We start from the raw sequence: 16768 nt of genomic DNA on the forward strand, positions 1-16768 counted from the left end.
GTGGAAAGTCTTTGTGCCAAAATAACACGCAATAATAACAGTTTTCTGGATCTGTAGCAGCTTCTGATAAATCCTGTACACTGATCAAAGTGACCTTGAGTACCAGGAATGGTTAACTTGTGCACAGTACTTGAGTTATATTTTAATAATAGGGCTACAGTAGGCTAATAGTGTATACATGTTTATCCTTTTTAAGATATTTTTTTTTTAAAGGGTGAATCACCTTTGTCTTAGCCACCACTCAAAGTACTTTACAATACAAGCCAGCATAGTTATATATATGTGTGTGTGACCAGCAGCTGTGTGTGTTCTCAGTCCGATGACTTGTTGCTTGCCGAGTAACTTTTACTTTAAAGGTGGAGTCATCTAAGTTCACCATGGTTTACAATGTTCACAACACAGAAACAAAACAACAACAACAGATACTACAGGAAAAAACATAATTTTGTTTCCATGTACCTTCCACTTAGTGGAAAGAAAATATTTATTTTACTATACACTTTGTCTATGTTTGTCTGTAGACTTCTCCTAAATTCACCAAAAGTTAGTACTTTAATGCCTCATTTGCAATAATGTAAGGTAAGGTAAGGTAACTGGGGTATTAGTAAAATGTTTTACCCTAATGATTTGTAGTGTCTCCCCTTAAACTGACAGATCCATGTGATTGTGTGTGTGTTGTCTCATTCTGGAGAACAGCGTATTCACATTATTATAATTATATTGAGACTTATATCAACAAAAGCATTGAATATTTTGCACTTACGTTCAATATGAATATTTTTACTGTCACACACACAAGCATACAACACACCTGCACCTTGACTATATATAGCTATATTAGTATTACTATAAGGAGATTAATCACATGTCGAACACTAATGTACTACTTTGATTAATATTTTTATGAAGGAAAACTGTGTCAGCATCTGTTTAATCTAAAAAGACTGCACATCCAGTGGACTGAAAAAGCAATTGATTTTATTATTATTCTAGTACAAAAAACTTAAAATCTCTTGTGCAATATATAATTGAATTACAAATTGAATTTTGGTGTCTATGTATCAATCGAAAATATCACAATACTTTGCTCTAAAGCTGAGTTTGCCTTCTGCAGAGCTGTTGGAGATAACAGGTTTCCGTCAGTGAATATCAGTATAAATAGCAGCAGCAGCTCAGTTTGTGTGACTGCCGACAGACAGGTGAACAGACAGACAGGTGATGATGCTGTTATTGGTGATTCTGTTCAGCGTCTGTCTGAACTCCGCCTCAGCTGCAAAGGTGAGTGTGACTTCATCACAGATTTATACTTAAATTAATATTAAGTATACACATGGTGAGAGTTATTGTCATTACAGTAAATCTCATGTTCAGACTCAAATGTCATGACATTCATTCTCTCAATACTACGGACTGTGTGTTGCTCTCAGCTCCAAACCTATTGGGTTCTAGTGAAGATGTAAATCTTTAAAAACACAAATATATAGTTTTAGCAGTAATTTCCTAAAACAGCTGCTCACTGTAGTATGTATCAAACAAACAGGAGGAAATAGTGCATTTGTTGGGGGACTATTTTCATATTTGGTTCTCTAGTGAGTATGTGGGGCAGCAGGATGGTGTATGTGTGATTGATTAAAAATAAATCACAGTGTGTGTGTGTGTGTGTGTGTGTGTGTGTTCATGGTAATGATGTCACCCAGTGCAACAGTGTGGCTCAATGATGTGATTTAATAGCTCAGGGGAAGAAGATATATCAGCCTGTGATCCACACAGAATACTTGTTAGAAGATACATTCACGGCTGGTTTGAGTCTGAACATAAAAAGAAATATAGAATATCAGCAGAGTGATAATTCCACTTGTGGTTCATTAAAACTCTGAGGAGTCTTTGGTTTTAGAAGGTCATTATCACACGAGATCACATACTAGTGACCACAGACCTGTGTTATATATGTTTGTGTGTGTGTGTGTGTGTGTGTGTGTGTGTGTGTGTGTGTGTGTGTGTGTGTGTGTGTGTGTGTGTGTGTGTGTAGCTGGGTGTGGTGCGGACGGAGGGTGGGAAGGTAGAGGGAAAGAGTCACGGGATGGGGCTGTTTAGGAGCGTAGACGTCTTTAAGGGAGTCCCCTTCGCTGATGTCCCCGGAAAGTGGGAGAAACCAAAACCTCATCCTGGATGGAGCGGTATGTAACTCGACTCACACTTCATTCATCCAGACTGTTTCCATGGCAACCAGGAGCCCCAGTTGGCCTCCAGTGGTTTAACTCCTCACCTGGCTGCTGTGATGCCCAGGTGAGGTGGTCACACACACACTACAAGATCTTTCACCAGGAGGAATCCCAGATGAGTCTGTCTGGTCTACGTTTTGTCACAAAACCCATGCATGCAAAGAAGTGTCACACGGGACATAACGTAATAGCCTACCAAATGCACAAGACAGGATTTGTTTTTTTTTCCAAATTTGGATGTCCTGCAGAAACAAGTGCTCCAAGCTGTAAAACAAAGAAGAAAGGTTCGTGGGTGTTGTCATTGGCACAGGTGTCACACAGAAAGCCTACTTATAGCCTTTATCGCCTTCACATTGGCACAGTAGATATGGCTGCAAAACGACCGGAAGTCATTCTTTTCCAATGGAGATTCGCAGACCGCATGCGAATGGGTCCGAGTGCGGTGCGGAAAGAAATCGGGTCCGTTGGTCATCTGGATGCGTTAAAAAAGTTGAACTCGTACGACAGGCAACAGACAGTTCCTATCTGACGGAAGTTAGCGTTGCTATGGTAAAAAAAAATTCTACTTGCTTCCGACACTTTCAACGGTGAAGCGTCTTTGAACAGTTTACACATCAAGCTGTCGTGCTGGTTTGCGAGCACCGAGTCAACGCCGGGCTAATCAGGGCTAAAGTCGTGTAGCGTGAACTTGGCATTATACCAAACATCCAATCACAGAGCTTCAGTCTCATCTGATGGCAGGATGCCATTTCTGAATTTTGGCAAGAAGCAATTTATTAAAAGTGCTTAAGGGCCATGATTTTACAGCGACCCAGAAAGACGTGGTTAGCTTAGCTTAGCATAAAGACTGGAAACAGGGGGAACCAGCTAGCCTGGCTCTGTTCATATTTAGAAACACCAACCAATAAACACCTATAAAGATCAATGTAACGTGTTGATTAGTCCTGACTTAACTCTGCACTTAAGAATACACATCATAATGCCATTTTTGTTAATCCTCACAGCACACTGTGTTTAAAATGTTAATCCGCTGAACAATGAGAATTAAACAGAGAATGGAAATAAATACAAAGGTTTGTTGTTTCCAGGAATCCTGAAGGCAAATAAATATCGGGACCGCTGCCTACAGGTGACGCTGCTGCAGACAAAAACCCAGGGCAGTGAAGACTGTCTCTACCTTAATATCTTTGTTCCACAGGGACTAAAGTGTAGGTAACACACACACACACACACACACACACACACACACACACACACACACACACACACACACACACACACACACACACACACACACACACACACACACACACACACACACACACACACACACACACACACACACACACACACACACACACACACACACACACACACACACACACACACACACACACACACACACACACACACAGGGTGTGTATTAATCACCAGTGCTTACCAGAGGTGGAACATGTATTTAGACCTTTTACTTAAGTAAAAGTTCCAAAGTATTAGCATTGAAATGTACTTAAAGTACCAAAAGTAAAAGTACTCATTATGCAAAATAATGTCTATTATATTACTGGATTATCTTAATTGATGCATTAATGTTCACTTTAATGGTGCAGCTGGTAAAAATGGAACATTGTGTACAGCTGGGTAGTTTAATCTATAATTATACATAATTCTTTATTAGTTGTTATTATATTTTGCTTTAATACTCTGTATGTAATCTGTAAAGTAACTTAAGCGGTCAGATAAATGTAGTGTAGTAAAAGGTACAACATTTCCCAGATGTAGTGGAATAGAAGTATTAAATAGCAGAGAAATACTCAAGTAAAGTACAAATACCTTATAAAGTACTTGAGTAAATGTACTTTCCCCTTCTGGCGTTTCAACAGTTACCGTTAGTTATAAAACATACTTCAGTATTTTCTGATGCAATGATGCAACACATGAGGCGTTGGATGTCTGTGGCGTTGTAAAGCTGCTTCCTGTTAAAATTCACAAACAAAAAGTTTTATTTCACACTTATCTTTTGGAGCTGTTTTACATTAAAGTGCTCATATTATGCTTTTTGGGCTTTTTCCAATTCCTTCATTGTGTTATATATCTTTTTTGTGGATGTTATAGGTTTACAAAGTGAAGTCCACCCCAAAGGTAGCCTGGGTAAACCCTGACGAACTTCTGGCAAATTTGAGATTTGCTCTGCAAATCAGTCTGGCCAAAAGCCCATTCAAGCCCATTTCCAATTTTTGCAAATCAAGGCACCAATGACAACCGTTGCTTTACACGATGACGATAGCGCAGCGACGGTGAGCAGCTTTTTGTTTACATTCAACATGACGGCCACCGAAGCGCAGCAACCCGTTGATGCTGCTGTCGCTGCTACTTCACCCAAATTGTTGGTCTGAGTGGTTGAAGGACTATCCAATTGCGCCCAGAGGAATTTGAGCGGCATCCGCTGGAGACGCCCCTTTGGAAATGGGCTGTGAATGAACCTTCCCCAGACCCAATCTCAGTTACAACTGAGAAGGGTCTGGTGTCAACCAGGCTACTCCAACGGGACTTACCATCTCCAACAGAAAACACTGTTCACAAACAGCTCTATTGTAGTCCAGCTTTTACTTCCATGACAAATGTGCGTCACTTTGTAACACACGTTATAATGCTCGCCTAGCTGCTAGCGGGGCACTCCCTCATACTCTGCTTCTGACTGGCTAGTAGTCCTTACCTAGCTACTGCGCATGTGCGACTCCCAACAAAGATGGAACAGAAGTGAGATGCCTCACTCTGTAGCTAAAACAGAGAGCTCAACACACAGGGTGAAAAGAGGAGCTGCAGCAATGTGCCGTACAACAAATATATGGTATTTTTGAAAATTAAACCATGTAAACCTATTCTGGTACAACCTCTAAATACAATTATGAACCTGAAAATGAGGATAATATGAGCACTTTAAGTAACTACATCCTGTCAGTGATGATGATGATGATGATATAACGAGCTCTTCATCAACCCTCTGTCTCTCCATCAGTGTCGAAGAATCTCCCGGTGATGGTGTACCTGTTCGGCGGAGCGTTCCTGTTGGGGGCATCCAATGACGTGGCGATCCTCGGGGACTCTCTGTACGACGGGAAGGAGATGGCCGACAGGGGCGATGTCATCGTCGTCACGGTGAACTACAGAGTCGGTACGCTGGGTTTCCTCAGCACCGGAGACGCCCGACTGCCAGGTGTGATCAGAACACCAACATTGTCATTGCTCTGCTGTTGATTTTTTTTCTCAGTTAACTGTTTGGAGCCAAAACACAACAAATATTCTGACTGATCAATAACTAAAACTAACTGATTATCTGAATTATCCGACACATTTCCACCTGCTGCAGATGTTTAAGATTCTCCTGCAGAGTTAAATGTAAAATTCTACCAGGTGAACCATCCATCCATGCTATAGCACAAAGGGACTCAAAGTATTTTGAGACTGGTCGGCTGTGTTTGGGTGCCTGCTGGTGATTTCCCAGCATGCATGTGATCAGAGCTGTGGTGTGTTTGTTGTGTTATCAGTGTGTCAGCAAATAAACTGGCTGTTAGGTCAGCTGCTGCTCAGATGTCAGCTCGTTTAGATTAGTTCTGTTTTTCAGCTTCTGCAGAGCGCACCAGTTCTGAAAAGTGATTACATGTGTAGTTCTGGGAGCAGGTGGGAGGTGGTTCAGGTGATATCGTCACTGATCACGTAGCCTTCATCATGTTTGTCCCAGTCGTCTATCATCAGTGTGAAGAGTTTATTGGCTACAAGCTGCTGTTGTCTCAATATGAGTCAGTTACACACAGAGATGTTCACAAGTCATTTTTTGGAAGTCCAAGTCGAGTCTCAAGTCTTTGAGCTCGAGTCCAAGTCAAGTCTCAAGTCTTTGAGGGGCAAGTTCAAGTCAAGTCTCAAGTCTCTGGCCATCTGATCTGTCCCTAACACTGTATTGTTAAATCTTATAAATTCAAAGCATGTCCTGTAGCTACCATCCAGACAGTACAGTATCAAAACCAGTTGTAGGATAACTTTATGGGGTCTACTTAACACATCCCACTAGCCCTCAGACCTGGTGAAATATTAACCTAAGTCTGTCACATCATATGGATACAACTATAAAGATACAATGTGCCTGTTCCCAGCATAAGCACAACACTTTGCGATAGTTAGCTTGTTACCTGTGATGATATATGCTAAATGTAACGTCTCTTTCATTCAAAAAAATGTCTAATGTCGAAGTGGAAATCAAGAGAATAGTGGCAGCGCCACACCAGTTACAGAACAACATGCATCTCACCGTCAGTCCAAATTACGCACAATAAGCAGTTTGAACTCACTGATGTAATGCAATTTATTTATTTTCTAAGTGTTAGTACGCTCAGTGAGACTGAGTCCAGCGCGAGGGAGACCCGACTCAGAGGAGGAGAGGTTAGTGAGGCCAGCGTCTCCACGGCAGGTGACAGTGCGCACGGATCCGCTGTGCCACGCATGGATGAAATAATGAAATAGTAAATAGGACTACAGTAACAGAAAGATGTGCAGAAGTAAGACAGTCAAGACGGCCCAGTGTTTGGTGGACCGGGTACACCTTGTTCACTTAATAGCATACAAATCATCCACGGGATCAATTACGCATCACATGAGTTTGCCCCCCCGACACAGCGTTTGTTCCTGGGGAGATGTGCGTCCCGCCTCCTGTGCGCCATGGATGTCTGAGCCTCAGCAACTACTAACTATAAGATACAATTTGCCTGTTCCCAGCATTAGCACAACACTTTGCGATGTTTAGCTTGTTACCTGTGATGATATATGCTAAATTTAACGTCTCTTTCACATTAGCAAGTGACTGACTTATCTGGGTGCGTTTTGAGATGCCTGATGAAGTTCGACGTTGTTCATCTGGCATCATTTATCTTGGTGCCACACACCTTGCATGTAGCTGTTCGCTTACTGCAACTGTTTACAAAGTTATTGAAAACAAAACTAATGACAAAAGGCACAACTCCGGGAGGACTTGGTGTCGCCACTGTCAATGCTATTTTTTTGATAAGTGCGCACACATAAGGCATAGCGCATGCGTTACGTTGCACATTATTATACAAAGGGCAGGGGACATGCAGCTCGTTATACGTTTCCCCAAGGTATATGCGCCAATAAAAGAAAATAGAAATACATGAATACTGTACATTTACGTAGATTTAAAAAGCAATAATTGCATGAAAACAGGTTGTTGCCGAGTCTCGAAGCTCGAGTCCGAGTCAAGTCTGAAGTCTTTTGGGTCGAGTCGCAAGTCAAGTCTGAAGTCAGCTGTTTGTGCGACTTAAGTGCGACAGTCCCCATCTCTGGTTACACGTACAGTATAGACCTTTTTAAGGAAACCAGGAAGCTTTCTATGTACTCAGGGACATTTCCTGAGGGAAGGCATAGTGTCCAGTGGCCCCCAACTAACTGTCACACACATTTTAGTTCTTGGATCCTCAAAGATGCTCTATATGTTAAAAGGATCAAAACTAAAATGCAAGCACAGCGTCCGTGCAGAAATTGTTTGGAGCAGTATGTGTTTGGGGAGTTCCAGAGGGAGAGGGCAGCAATGGTGAAGTCACCCCAGATCCGGTGCTCAGTCCTGGGCACAGATGTAGGTGGGTTTGCTGAAGAACGCTGAGAAATTAGTAGTTTATGATTAGAGCAACAGTTTGATATGAGCCTGCTCTCTGATGTCCAGCTGAACTCAGTCAGAAACAGGAAACAGTAAACAGGGAATTATTTTATCTGTCAGGTAACTACGGTCTGTGGGATCAGCATGCTGCCATCTCCTGGGTCCGCAGGAACATCGCAGCGTTTGGAGGAAACCCTGACAACATCACCATCTTTGGCCAATCAGCCGGAGCTGTCAGCGCCAGCTTCCAGGTCAGTGGTCAAAACCTCAGGCAGACTATCAACCAGAGTTTAGATCCTATATCTACTTGATAAGGACCTTTTGTTGTGAAGTCTCAAGATAAAACCTGACTTAAATTATGTTACCAGACAGCTTATATTAATATTAGCTTGTAAATGACCTTAGGTCTGTGAAGCCTCAGCCCTGCAGGTGCACAAAGGTCGCTGTCTCAACCTTTATACACAGGTCACTTTGTTTTATCAGAGACGGTTTAGAACCGAGACGGCCCAACTCGGAGTAGTTTCCTGTATCTGTGTCACCTGGGCTATGCCACATCTCTTTAGGAGGCAGATTCTAGTATATTGATTCCAATGGGAGAAGTGAACGTGAACACAGATTATGAGCGATCCTTGCCTCGCCCCATAGTCACCAAAGTAGATATCGGACCCATTTCTCATAAGCCACATATCTCCAGAACATTCTGACACTAAAATCGCATTTTTCAGATGGACACATCAGGAGAAAATTAACTTTGTTTGAGACCTGTTTCTATCTCAGGACCAAACTCTTGGGGGATCTGGCAACACAGCTAACGCCAACTAACGTTCGTGAACGCCCTAACAAAACTAATCTCCGTGATGGTAAATATGTCTTTTAACTCTGCAAATATCTAACGTAAGCAAAAGAACATATTAATAAATAATTTAAATATAACTTATTATTCATCCACAACGTTCACTACACATTCAAACTAGGCCACGCCTCTTCAGGAGACAGGAAGTGTGTACCGTTTCATACCATTGACGATGCAGTAGTAGTGCCTGTTTGGAACGTGCCAATTGCTTGGCCTGTAGTATTGCTGCTAGTAGCTTTCTCCAAAGCCCCAAAGCACTTAATATGCAACCACACAGTATAGCCTACTACTGACTTACTGTGTACTTCTACTTTAGAGGAAAACATTGTACTACTACATTTATCTGACAGAGAACGTTGAAGATTCAGATTCTACTCACAAAATATCAATTAAAATGTGGATTAATCACAGACATTTTCCTCATGGACTCATGAGATTACGTTATGTTCTGCCGTCTGTTTATAAGTGGTGAATTTACAGCTCACAGAAACTTATCACGATAAAGTGTTTGGCTTTTGTTTGATATCTAGTGTCGGGAAAAATGCCTTTTAATTGAGTTTCCTCTTAACAAAATTAGTGAATTTATGATGGGCTTTTATTGTGAAGGGTAGAAATGGCTTTTTATTGAGTTTCCTCTTAGTGAAAAGCTCCGAGTGAATTTAAGCTGGGCTTTTTTTTGTGAAGGGTAGACATGGAAGAGCCAGCGTTTTGGCAGTGCTTTTTTTGTGAACCTTTTTTCCTCAACCTTTATTGTGCGGTCGTTTAATTTTATTCACAGTTTATCAATATCCAATATCCAATGCTGTCGAAACTGCTCCAAATTCCAAACCCCAAGATGGGTACCCAGGAAACCAAGTGTGAATTAGATAGGATGAACAGTTCATGAGATATTTGAAAGACAACACACACACGCACACACAGACACACACACACACACACACACATACAGATTTCTTTCAGTTTTTTTTTTTTTCAATTTTCAGTTTGATTATGAGGTGGTAAGTCAAAACTATGGAGCACATATTTAAGTCATATTGAAGTTTTAACCAGGAAAAGAATTATGAGAGGTCAAATTATTTGTCATTATGAACATAATATTAAAATGTTTAAGTCAATTTCCTGGTGGCACTGGCCTTCCATTGTTGTTGCATATGCATATAATTTACCAACTATCTCTATATCAAAATTGTCATTTAAATGTATGAGTTAGTCAGTCAGTTTAGATTTTGTTATTGTGATTTTGAGAATTATGACTTGGAAATTATATAAACAGAAAGTCAAAAACAAAAGAATGACTTATCAGGCAAAGTTGTGATGTAATTAATTTAGATTTACTATAAGACTGTCTGTCTGTCTGTTCCCTTAGATGCTGTCTCCCTACAGTAAAGGCTTATTCCGCAGAGTGATCACTCAGTGTGGAGTGGCCCTCAGCCCCTGGGCTCTGCAGAGAAAACCCATGGCTCTCACCAAGAAGGTCCATTAACACTTTGTTGTTCAACCTCTGCAGACAATTTAAATGTGGATCAAATTGATTGTTAAAATGTTCTGTTTTGTTTCTGCAGATTGCTCGTAAAGTCGGCTGCGGGAGAACCAACGAAGACGACATGTTAGAGTGTCTGAAAATCAGCGACCCCGTTGGTCTCACCTTGGCTGGAAAAATCGACGTGCTGCTGATTCTGGGAAAAGGTCAGACAGCTGGAACTGACAAAAACAACATCTGTATTAACTGAAAAATGACTCGTTGCTTAAATGGTATTGTGATTAAAGCTACGTTAAACAGCATTTGACCAGCAGGGGGCAGAATTTAGACCCCAAACAAACACAAACCTTTTTTTTATCCAGTATTGACTAACCACATGTCAAGTTGTTTGGAAATGTTAATCTCTGGTCCCTGTTATATTAAGAAACACTTGTCTGATGTTGCTTTCACTTCTAGCAGAAACAGAGCAACATGATGGAACTGTTTTCATGCTGTTCAGGTGTTTCACTGTGGACCTCCTACAAACACTAATGTGGACGCAAGTTGTTTTCACACAAAAATGGTGTTTAAGAATGAGTCATTATTTTCGTAAACCTTCAGCACTGAACTCTCACATACGTTTAATCATGCCACATCCATGATCAGTGTAAGTGCTTCAATGAAAGTGGGTGCAATAATACAACATTAGAAATCACGTTTTGTGGCCAGTAAAGTGTGAGGCTGAAATCTAGACGCACCCTAGCGGCAGCAAATGTAATTTGCTTGCAGCAAATGTAATTTGCAGCCAGGGTCATCTAGAAACTCTCTGTTGGCTTGCGAGCTGGAAAAACCAAACTCTAGTCAGGCCAATCACATCGTGTATAGAGTCGGTGGGCGGGCTTAACATAATGACGGTAGAGTTGCGAAGGTTCCGCGTGAATTCCCTACTTGAAAACAAAGAAGATGGCTGCTGCTTCTGGCCAACAACGGTCTTTCGAATCGGCTTTGGCCGCCACTCTGGAAGACTTAGAGTAAAGCTTTTCTTTGAGAAAAGAACAAAGAACAGCACTGAAGTCATTCTTAAAAAAGGAAGTTGTGTTCGGAATTTTGCCGAATGGATACGGCAAAAGTTTAATCTATCAACTAGCGTTTCTCTGGTTGGTTGTAGCGCTATCTTATTGTGTGCAGAGGGAATTTGAAAGACAACCGTTTATCCCGCCCCCCGGATTGAGCCCTGCCAATGGTGAGTTCCCAGACCCAACATCTTGATGTGGGTCTGGCTTGTCAGGCTATGAGGCTGACAATAAAGAGCAAGACACGTTCATGCTACTATGTTGCCTACATGTTGACTTGTTGTTGGCAGCTCTTTCCTTTTATATGTTCTTATAATATTGCATATCCCCTGACATTATTTGTAACATTACAACATTATGAACTGAGTCCCCAAGAAAGTCTGCAGAATAGCAAATGGAAAGTGTGCAGAAGGTCGGCGCTAAAGAACTCTCAAGATCTTCACCGACCTGAACCCTGGTGGACTCAATAAGTCAATATTGGAAATCTCCATCTCTCTTCCTGCAGGTACGGTGATGGATCTCCTCGAACTTGCTCCGGTGATCGACGGCGACTTTATCCCCGATGAGCCCAGTCAGCTGTTTCACAACGCGGCTCAGTTTGATTACATGGCCGGAGTCAACAGCATGGATGGACACATCTTTGCTGGAGTCGACGTTCCTTCTATTAACAAGAAAAATGGCAACACCACTATGTGAGTACCGAAACATGAGCTTGTTTTAGAGACTTTTATTTTGAAGAAAGTTGACCGGCTGGATATGCAAAACCAGTATCAGGACCAGATACCAGACTCATTTAAAGATCCCACCTAAAGATTCTCAGACAGAGATGTTAATAATAATAATTTTAAAAACTTAATTTATCGTTATTCATTACAAGTACTATATCCACTAACCAGGCAGCTGGATTCACCCTGTGAATTTTTGTGCTCTTTCAAAAAAATGACATAATGAAATTGTAATATTTCTAGATAAAGGGATAAAATGGTGACAGAAACGGTTGTGTATACCGGTCATGTTTGTCCTCAGAGCGAACGTTAGAGGTCTGCTGGCCGGTCTGACTAAAGAGAAGGGGAACGCCGCTGTCGACTCGGCCTTCAGTGTTTACTCGTCTCACTGGGGTTCAGCTCCGGAGCCGGCGGTGGTAAAGAAGACAGTGGCCGACATCGAGACTGACTTCCTGTTTCTGGTTCCAACTCAGATCGCCCTCCAGCTCCACGCCAACAACTCCAGGTCAGCTCTGTTTGCTCCATGTTTAAAGTTACAGATATATTTGATGTCCCTGATATATAATATGGATCTGTAAAACTACAGGGCGTGTCTTCGTACAGGAACGTGTTCACATGTGCAATTATTGCACTTTGTTTGCAAGGTCAAACATTTCTAGTGAAGATGTTAGCATCAGTCAGACCCTCAGGGACTGCTGCAGCTGCTGGTTTGACCAGGATATACAATCTATTTTCTGTTGTATGTCCCTTAGTGGAGCCCGTACCTTCTCCTACCTGTTCAACATGAAGACTCGTATCCCAGGATTCCCTCGCTGGGTGGAGGCAGAGCACGCAGAGGACCTGCAGTACCTGTTCGGTAAACCCTTCGCCATCCCGCTGGTCTACTTCCCCCGACACCGGGACCTGTCTGGGTACATGATCGCGTACTGGACCAACTTCGCCAGGACCGGGTAAACTCCCAGCACGCACTACAAACACACAGGTCAACATATCTGAGGTCTGCCAACAAGACTACTGGTCAGTTTGGTTTCTGTAAGTAGTCTGAACTGGTTTGGAGTAGTTTGATTTGGTCTGAAGTAGTCTGAAACGGGGTTAAAGTGATGGTTCGGAGTAATTCACCCTAGGGTCCTTTGCACCATGACCTCGAGCCAAACACCCCCCCAGAAGCTTTTTTCACCTGGGTCTAACATTGGGAGAGTTAGCGTAGAGTAGCGTTATCAGCTGAATAGCTTAGCGCAGGGGCTAACGGACCCACGTTTGTATCTCGTAAATTACCCCACTAATAATGCCCGAAATGATACCAAACGTCTACAAGTAGTACAAATAGGTTATGCTCTCATAAAACGATGGATTGGATAGTTTGTAAGTACACCAGAAGTTTATGTAAATAACACTTGCCTGCTGGCTTCTGCTCTCTGCTGTTGTTGTTGCTGCTGTAAGACGAGTGCTTAGGGCCGTCTACAAATTACAACACCGAAAAGAGATGCAACAAAAATATTTATTAATTAAATTACATTTTTTTTAAGTAAGTGCTGTAGTATAACTAGCAGGAGACAAGTAATAATTGAGGTAAGTTTGGAGACATTACCTTATTTAATCATTGAATTAATAAATATTTTTGTTGTAACTCTTTTCGGTGTAGTAATTTGTAGACAGCCCTAAGCACTCGTCTAACTGCAGGTAGCAGCAGCAGCAGCAGCAACAGAGAGCTGAAGAGAGCAGGCAAGTGTTCATAAACTTCTGGTGTACTTACAAACTTTCCAGTCCATCGTTTTATGAGAGCATAACCTATTTGTACTACTTGTAGACGTTTGGTATCATTTCGGGCATTATTAGTGGGGTAACTTACAAGATACAAACGTGGGTCCATTAGCCCCTGCGCTAAGCTATTCAGCTGATAACGCTACTCTAGCTAACTCTCCCAATGTTAGCCCCAGGTGAAAAAAAGCTTCTGGGAGGGTGTTTGGCTCGAGGTCATGGTGCGAAGGACCCTAGGGTGAATTACTCCGAACCATCACTTTAAAGTCATCTGAAACTGGTGTAAACTGGTCTGACTGGATCTGAAGTAGTTTAAACTGGTTTGGATTAGTTTGAACTGGCCTGAAGTAAGCCTGAAACTGGTTTGAAGAAGTCTGAAACTGGTCTGAATGAAGTGTTTAACTTATATGAACTGGTTTAAACCTTGTGCCAGCTGTGTGTTTGTATCTTTTATATAAACTGGCTCAAACTGGTCTCAACTAATATGAATGAAACAAAACATTATCTAACAAGTCTAGTGAAGCGGCTCTGTTGTAAAGGCTAACGGTGCTCGGTTAGCACAATTAAATCATGTTAGAAAGCACAGCCGAAACGATTTGTCATAAACTAGGTAAGTAACAAACAATGCTAACTGCAGTCAGGCCAGCTGACAGTCTTGCCTGGGCCCGGGACGAGATCTTAGATGGGCCCCCCCCTCGCGGCCAGATCTCTCCTTTTCCCTTGCTCTTCCTCTCCTCACATATCTCACTGAAATTAAGTGTGTAATCAGTCTCTGATCCATCCTGCTCAGACTCTCCGACAGGGCAGCGAGCCCCCCCGCATCTCTCTCTATCTCTCTCTCTTCTCTCTCACGGGTAGCCTGACTCTGTCCCTCCGTTGCGGGGCAGCGGGCCCCTCCCGCATCACTCTCTCTGTCACCTGACTGCAGCTGGATCTCTCTCTGTCTCATCCTTACTGATGGAGCTACCAAACTCAACTGTTTCTGTCAAAGTTAACGTGTTGTGTCAGGCTTTTATACAAGCTAATGGACGTTAACGTGCGAGCGCCGTTCGTTACGGCAATACGTTGGCTCGAAAAACGTTGTCGCTGTTTCTTACCTTGCTCTACGTTGACAGTTCCAGCGTCACCGTCCCTTTTTTTACTTTTTTTAAATATTTGTTTAGAAAATCTCTAAGGCCTCTATTTTCTTCTTCTCTTTTCTTTCCTTTTCCGAGCTCCGGACTTGTGCTGACCGGACATTTTGAGCGTACTGAACTTCAAATCAAGTGACAATATCAAATTTTGATCAGAGGCCAAACCATCATTTTATGTTTGGGGTGGGGGTTCTTGACCACCATTTCCAGGACAATTAGGAAGAAAACAAATAAAACGCTTTTATGTAATTCAAATATTATGCTACATATTGTTTTCCACAAATAGGCCTATTTAAAAAAAAGATTTTTAATTCTTCCATAATTTAATGAGGGCCCAGTTCTGGGCCCCCCCCCTACTGTGGGCCCGGGACAACAGACCCGTTTGTCCCCCCCTATCGGCGGGCCTGACTGCAGTAATAACCAAGGCAAACCAAGCTGTTACTACTATTTTAGTGATTTAAAAGCAACCTGTTTCTTGCAGATTGTCACGTTACTGAGAAAACAGCTATCAGGAAGTTAATATATGAAGTCAAAGCTATCTCTGACAGCTGTAAGGGCAGTTAACATTACCTTTAGCTGTCTTCATGAAGCTCCCAACTACGCTAACATTACTATACCTTGCGATGCAGTTAGAAAACAAGAACGAGCTAACTTATGTTAACATAAGCACTTTGGCTCGGTGGATGTTGATTTTAAAGTCATCTTAAAACTATTTCCTGTCCTTCGTTACGATTTCCAGCCGCAGCCTGTCACTCCCCCTTGTACTAAGTTAACTTGGTACATAACGTTAGCTCCGTAATGTTGTACTAACGTTACTCGGTACGTAACGTTACCTTAGACCTCACAATACCTTGTTTCTCACTCCCGCTAAGTCATGGTTCATAAGACGTGACATGAGTGACACATGCGGGTAGGCCAAGGCGAGAAGAGGTAGATTAGCTAACGTTTGCCAACATATTTATAAAAAAAGTCACATTTGAATAGTAATTTCAGCATTCGGATAGTATTGATTTTTTTACTATTCGAATTATATTCAAATTTCGGTATTTGTTCCAACAGCCCTAGTGTGAACAGGTCTGTCCTTTCTTATACCGGTGTAAACTGTCACTCTTCCCTATCCAGTGATCCCAGTAATGGCGGCAGTAGAGTCCCAGTTCCCTGGCCCCTCTTCACCAAACACCACCATCCCTACCTGATCATCAACCACAAGATGACCAAGTCTTCTGTGAGGTACTACACTGTAGTCTACTCTACTGATATTTTACTCAGCTCTCAAATCTCTGTCTTTATAGTACTTCTGCTTTACTTTAGTGTCTTTGAGTCTATTCTATTGCACTCATTTTTACTCTGTTCTATTATTTCTCTACTCTTTATTCAACACTACTGCAAAATTGTATTCTTTGTTGTATTTTTGTCAATGTTACCTTACATTATTAGCATAATTAACTTTATTTTACTATACTGGCTGACTACACTCCTACACTTTCTATTCTACTGTATTTATTGAGATGGAAACAATAAAGCTTTGAGAGTTGAAGAAGATGACGATTTACTGTTAGAGTATAGAGAGTTTACATTTTGATAGTAATTTGTCTGTTTCGTCTCTTCAGCTATGACCTGAGATCAGACTACGTCACCTACTGGACCAAAACCTACAGCATCCTGCCGTCATTCAGGAGGGAAAAAGAAGAAAATGATGGAGGAATGAAGACAAAGTCTGAGTAAATGAATCTGACTCTGCTGCTGTTATTAATTTTAAACCCTGATCATTTCAAATAGCAGGAAGTGAAGATGTAAACAGGATAATTGACGAATTAGCATCAATCTGAGGTAAACAAATACAACTGTTTGTCTTGCAGTGTGCTGTTTACCATTCATCT

The 16768-nt window shown here is 41.8% G+C and overlaps 1 protein-coding gene across 2 annotated transcripts; it reads left to right on the plus strand.

The window, feature by feature from the left end:
* Nucleotides 1-1176: 1176 nt before the first annotated feature.
* LOC120560602 (bile salt-activated lipase-like) lies at nucleotides 1177-16768 on the plus strand. 2 transcript variants are annotated; one of them, XM_039803267.1, is made up of 12 exons: nucleotides 1177-1278; nucleotides 2030-2177; nucleotides 3311-3430; nucleotides 5242-5439; nucleotides 8008-8138; nucleotides 10107-10214; nucleotides 10303-10426; nucleotides 11778-11964; nucleotides 12299-12502; nucleotides 12750-12947; nucleotides 16011-16118; nucleotides 16499-16768. In XM_039803267.1, the coding sequence occupies exons 1-12, from the start codon at nucleotides 1219-1221 to the stop codon at nucleotides 16611-16613; spliced, it is 1701 nt and encodes a 566-aa protein (XP_039659201.1). In that variant the 5' UTR covers nucleotides 1177-1218; the 3' UTR covers nucleotides 16614-16768. The 2 variants fall into 2 exon arrangements, with proteins under 2 accessions (XP_039659201.1, XP_039659203.1); XM_039803269.1 differs by lacking the exon at nucleotides 2030-2177 and having other exon boundaries at nucleotides 1207-1278; nucleotides 3421-3430; nucleotides 16499-16767.

Source organism: Perca fluviatilis, chromosome 6 (assembly GCF_010015445.1).
Source record: "Perca fluviatilis chromosome 6, GENO_Pfluv_1.0, whole genome shotgun sequence".
Classification (NCBI taxonomy): Eukaryota; Metazoa; Chordata; class Actinopteri; order Perciformes; family Percidae; genus Perca; species Perca fluviatilis.

Excerpts from the sequence above, each read along its gene's own strand:
- LOC120560602 (XM_039803267.1), top strand. The coding sequence starts at position 1,219 with ATGATGCTGTTATTGGTGATTCTGTTCAGCGTCTGTCTGAACTCCGCC. Across the intron at positions 3,431-5,241 it reads TGTTCCACAGGGACTAAAGT|TGTCGAAGAATCTCCCGGTG; the intron begins GTAGGTAACACA and ends TCTCTCCATCAG. Across the intron at positions 12,948-16,010 it reads ACCAACTTCGCCAGGACCGG|TGATCCCAGTAATGGCGGCA; the intron begins GTAAACTCCCAG and ends TTCCCTATCCAG.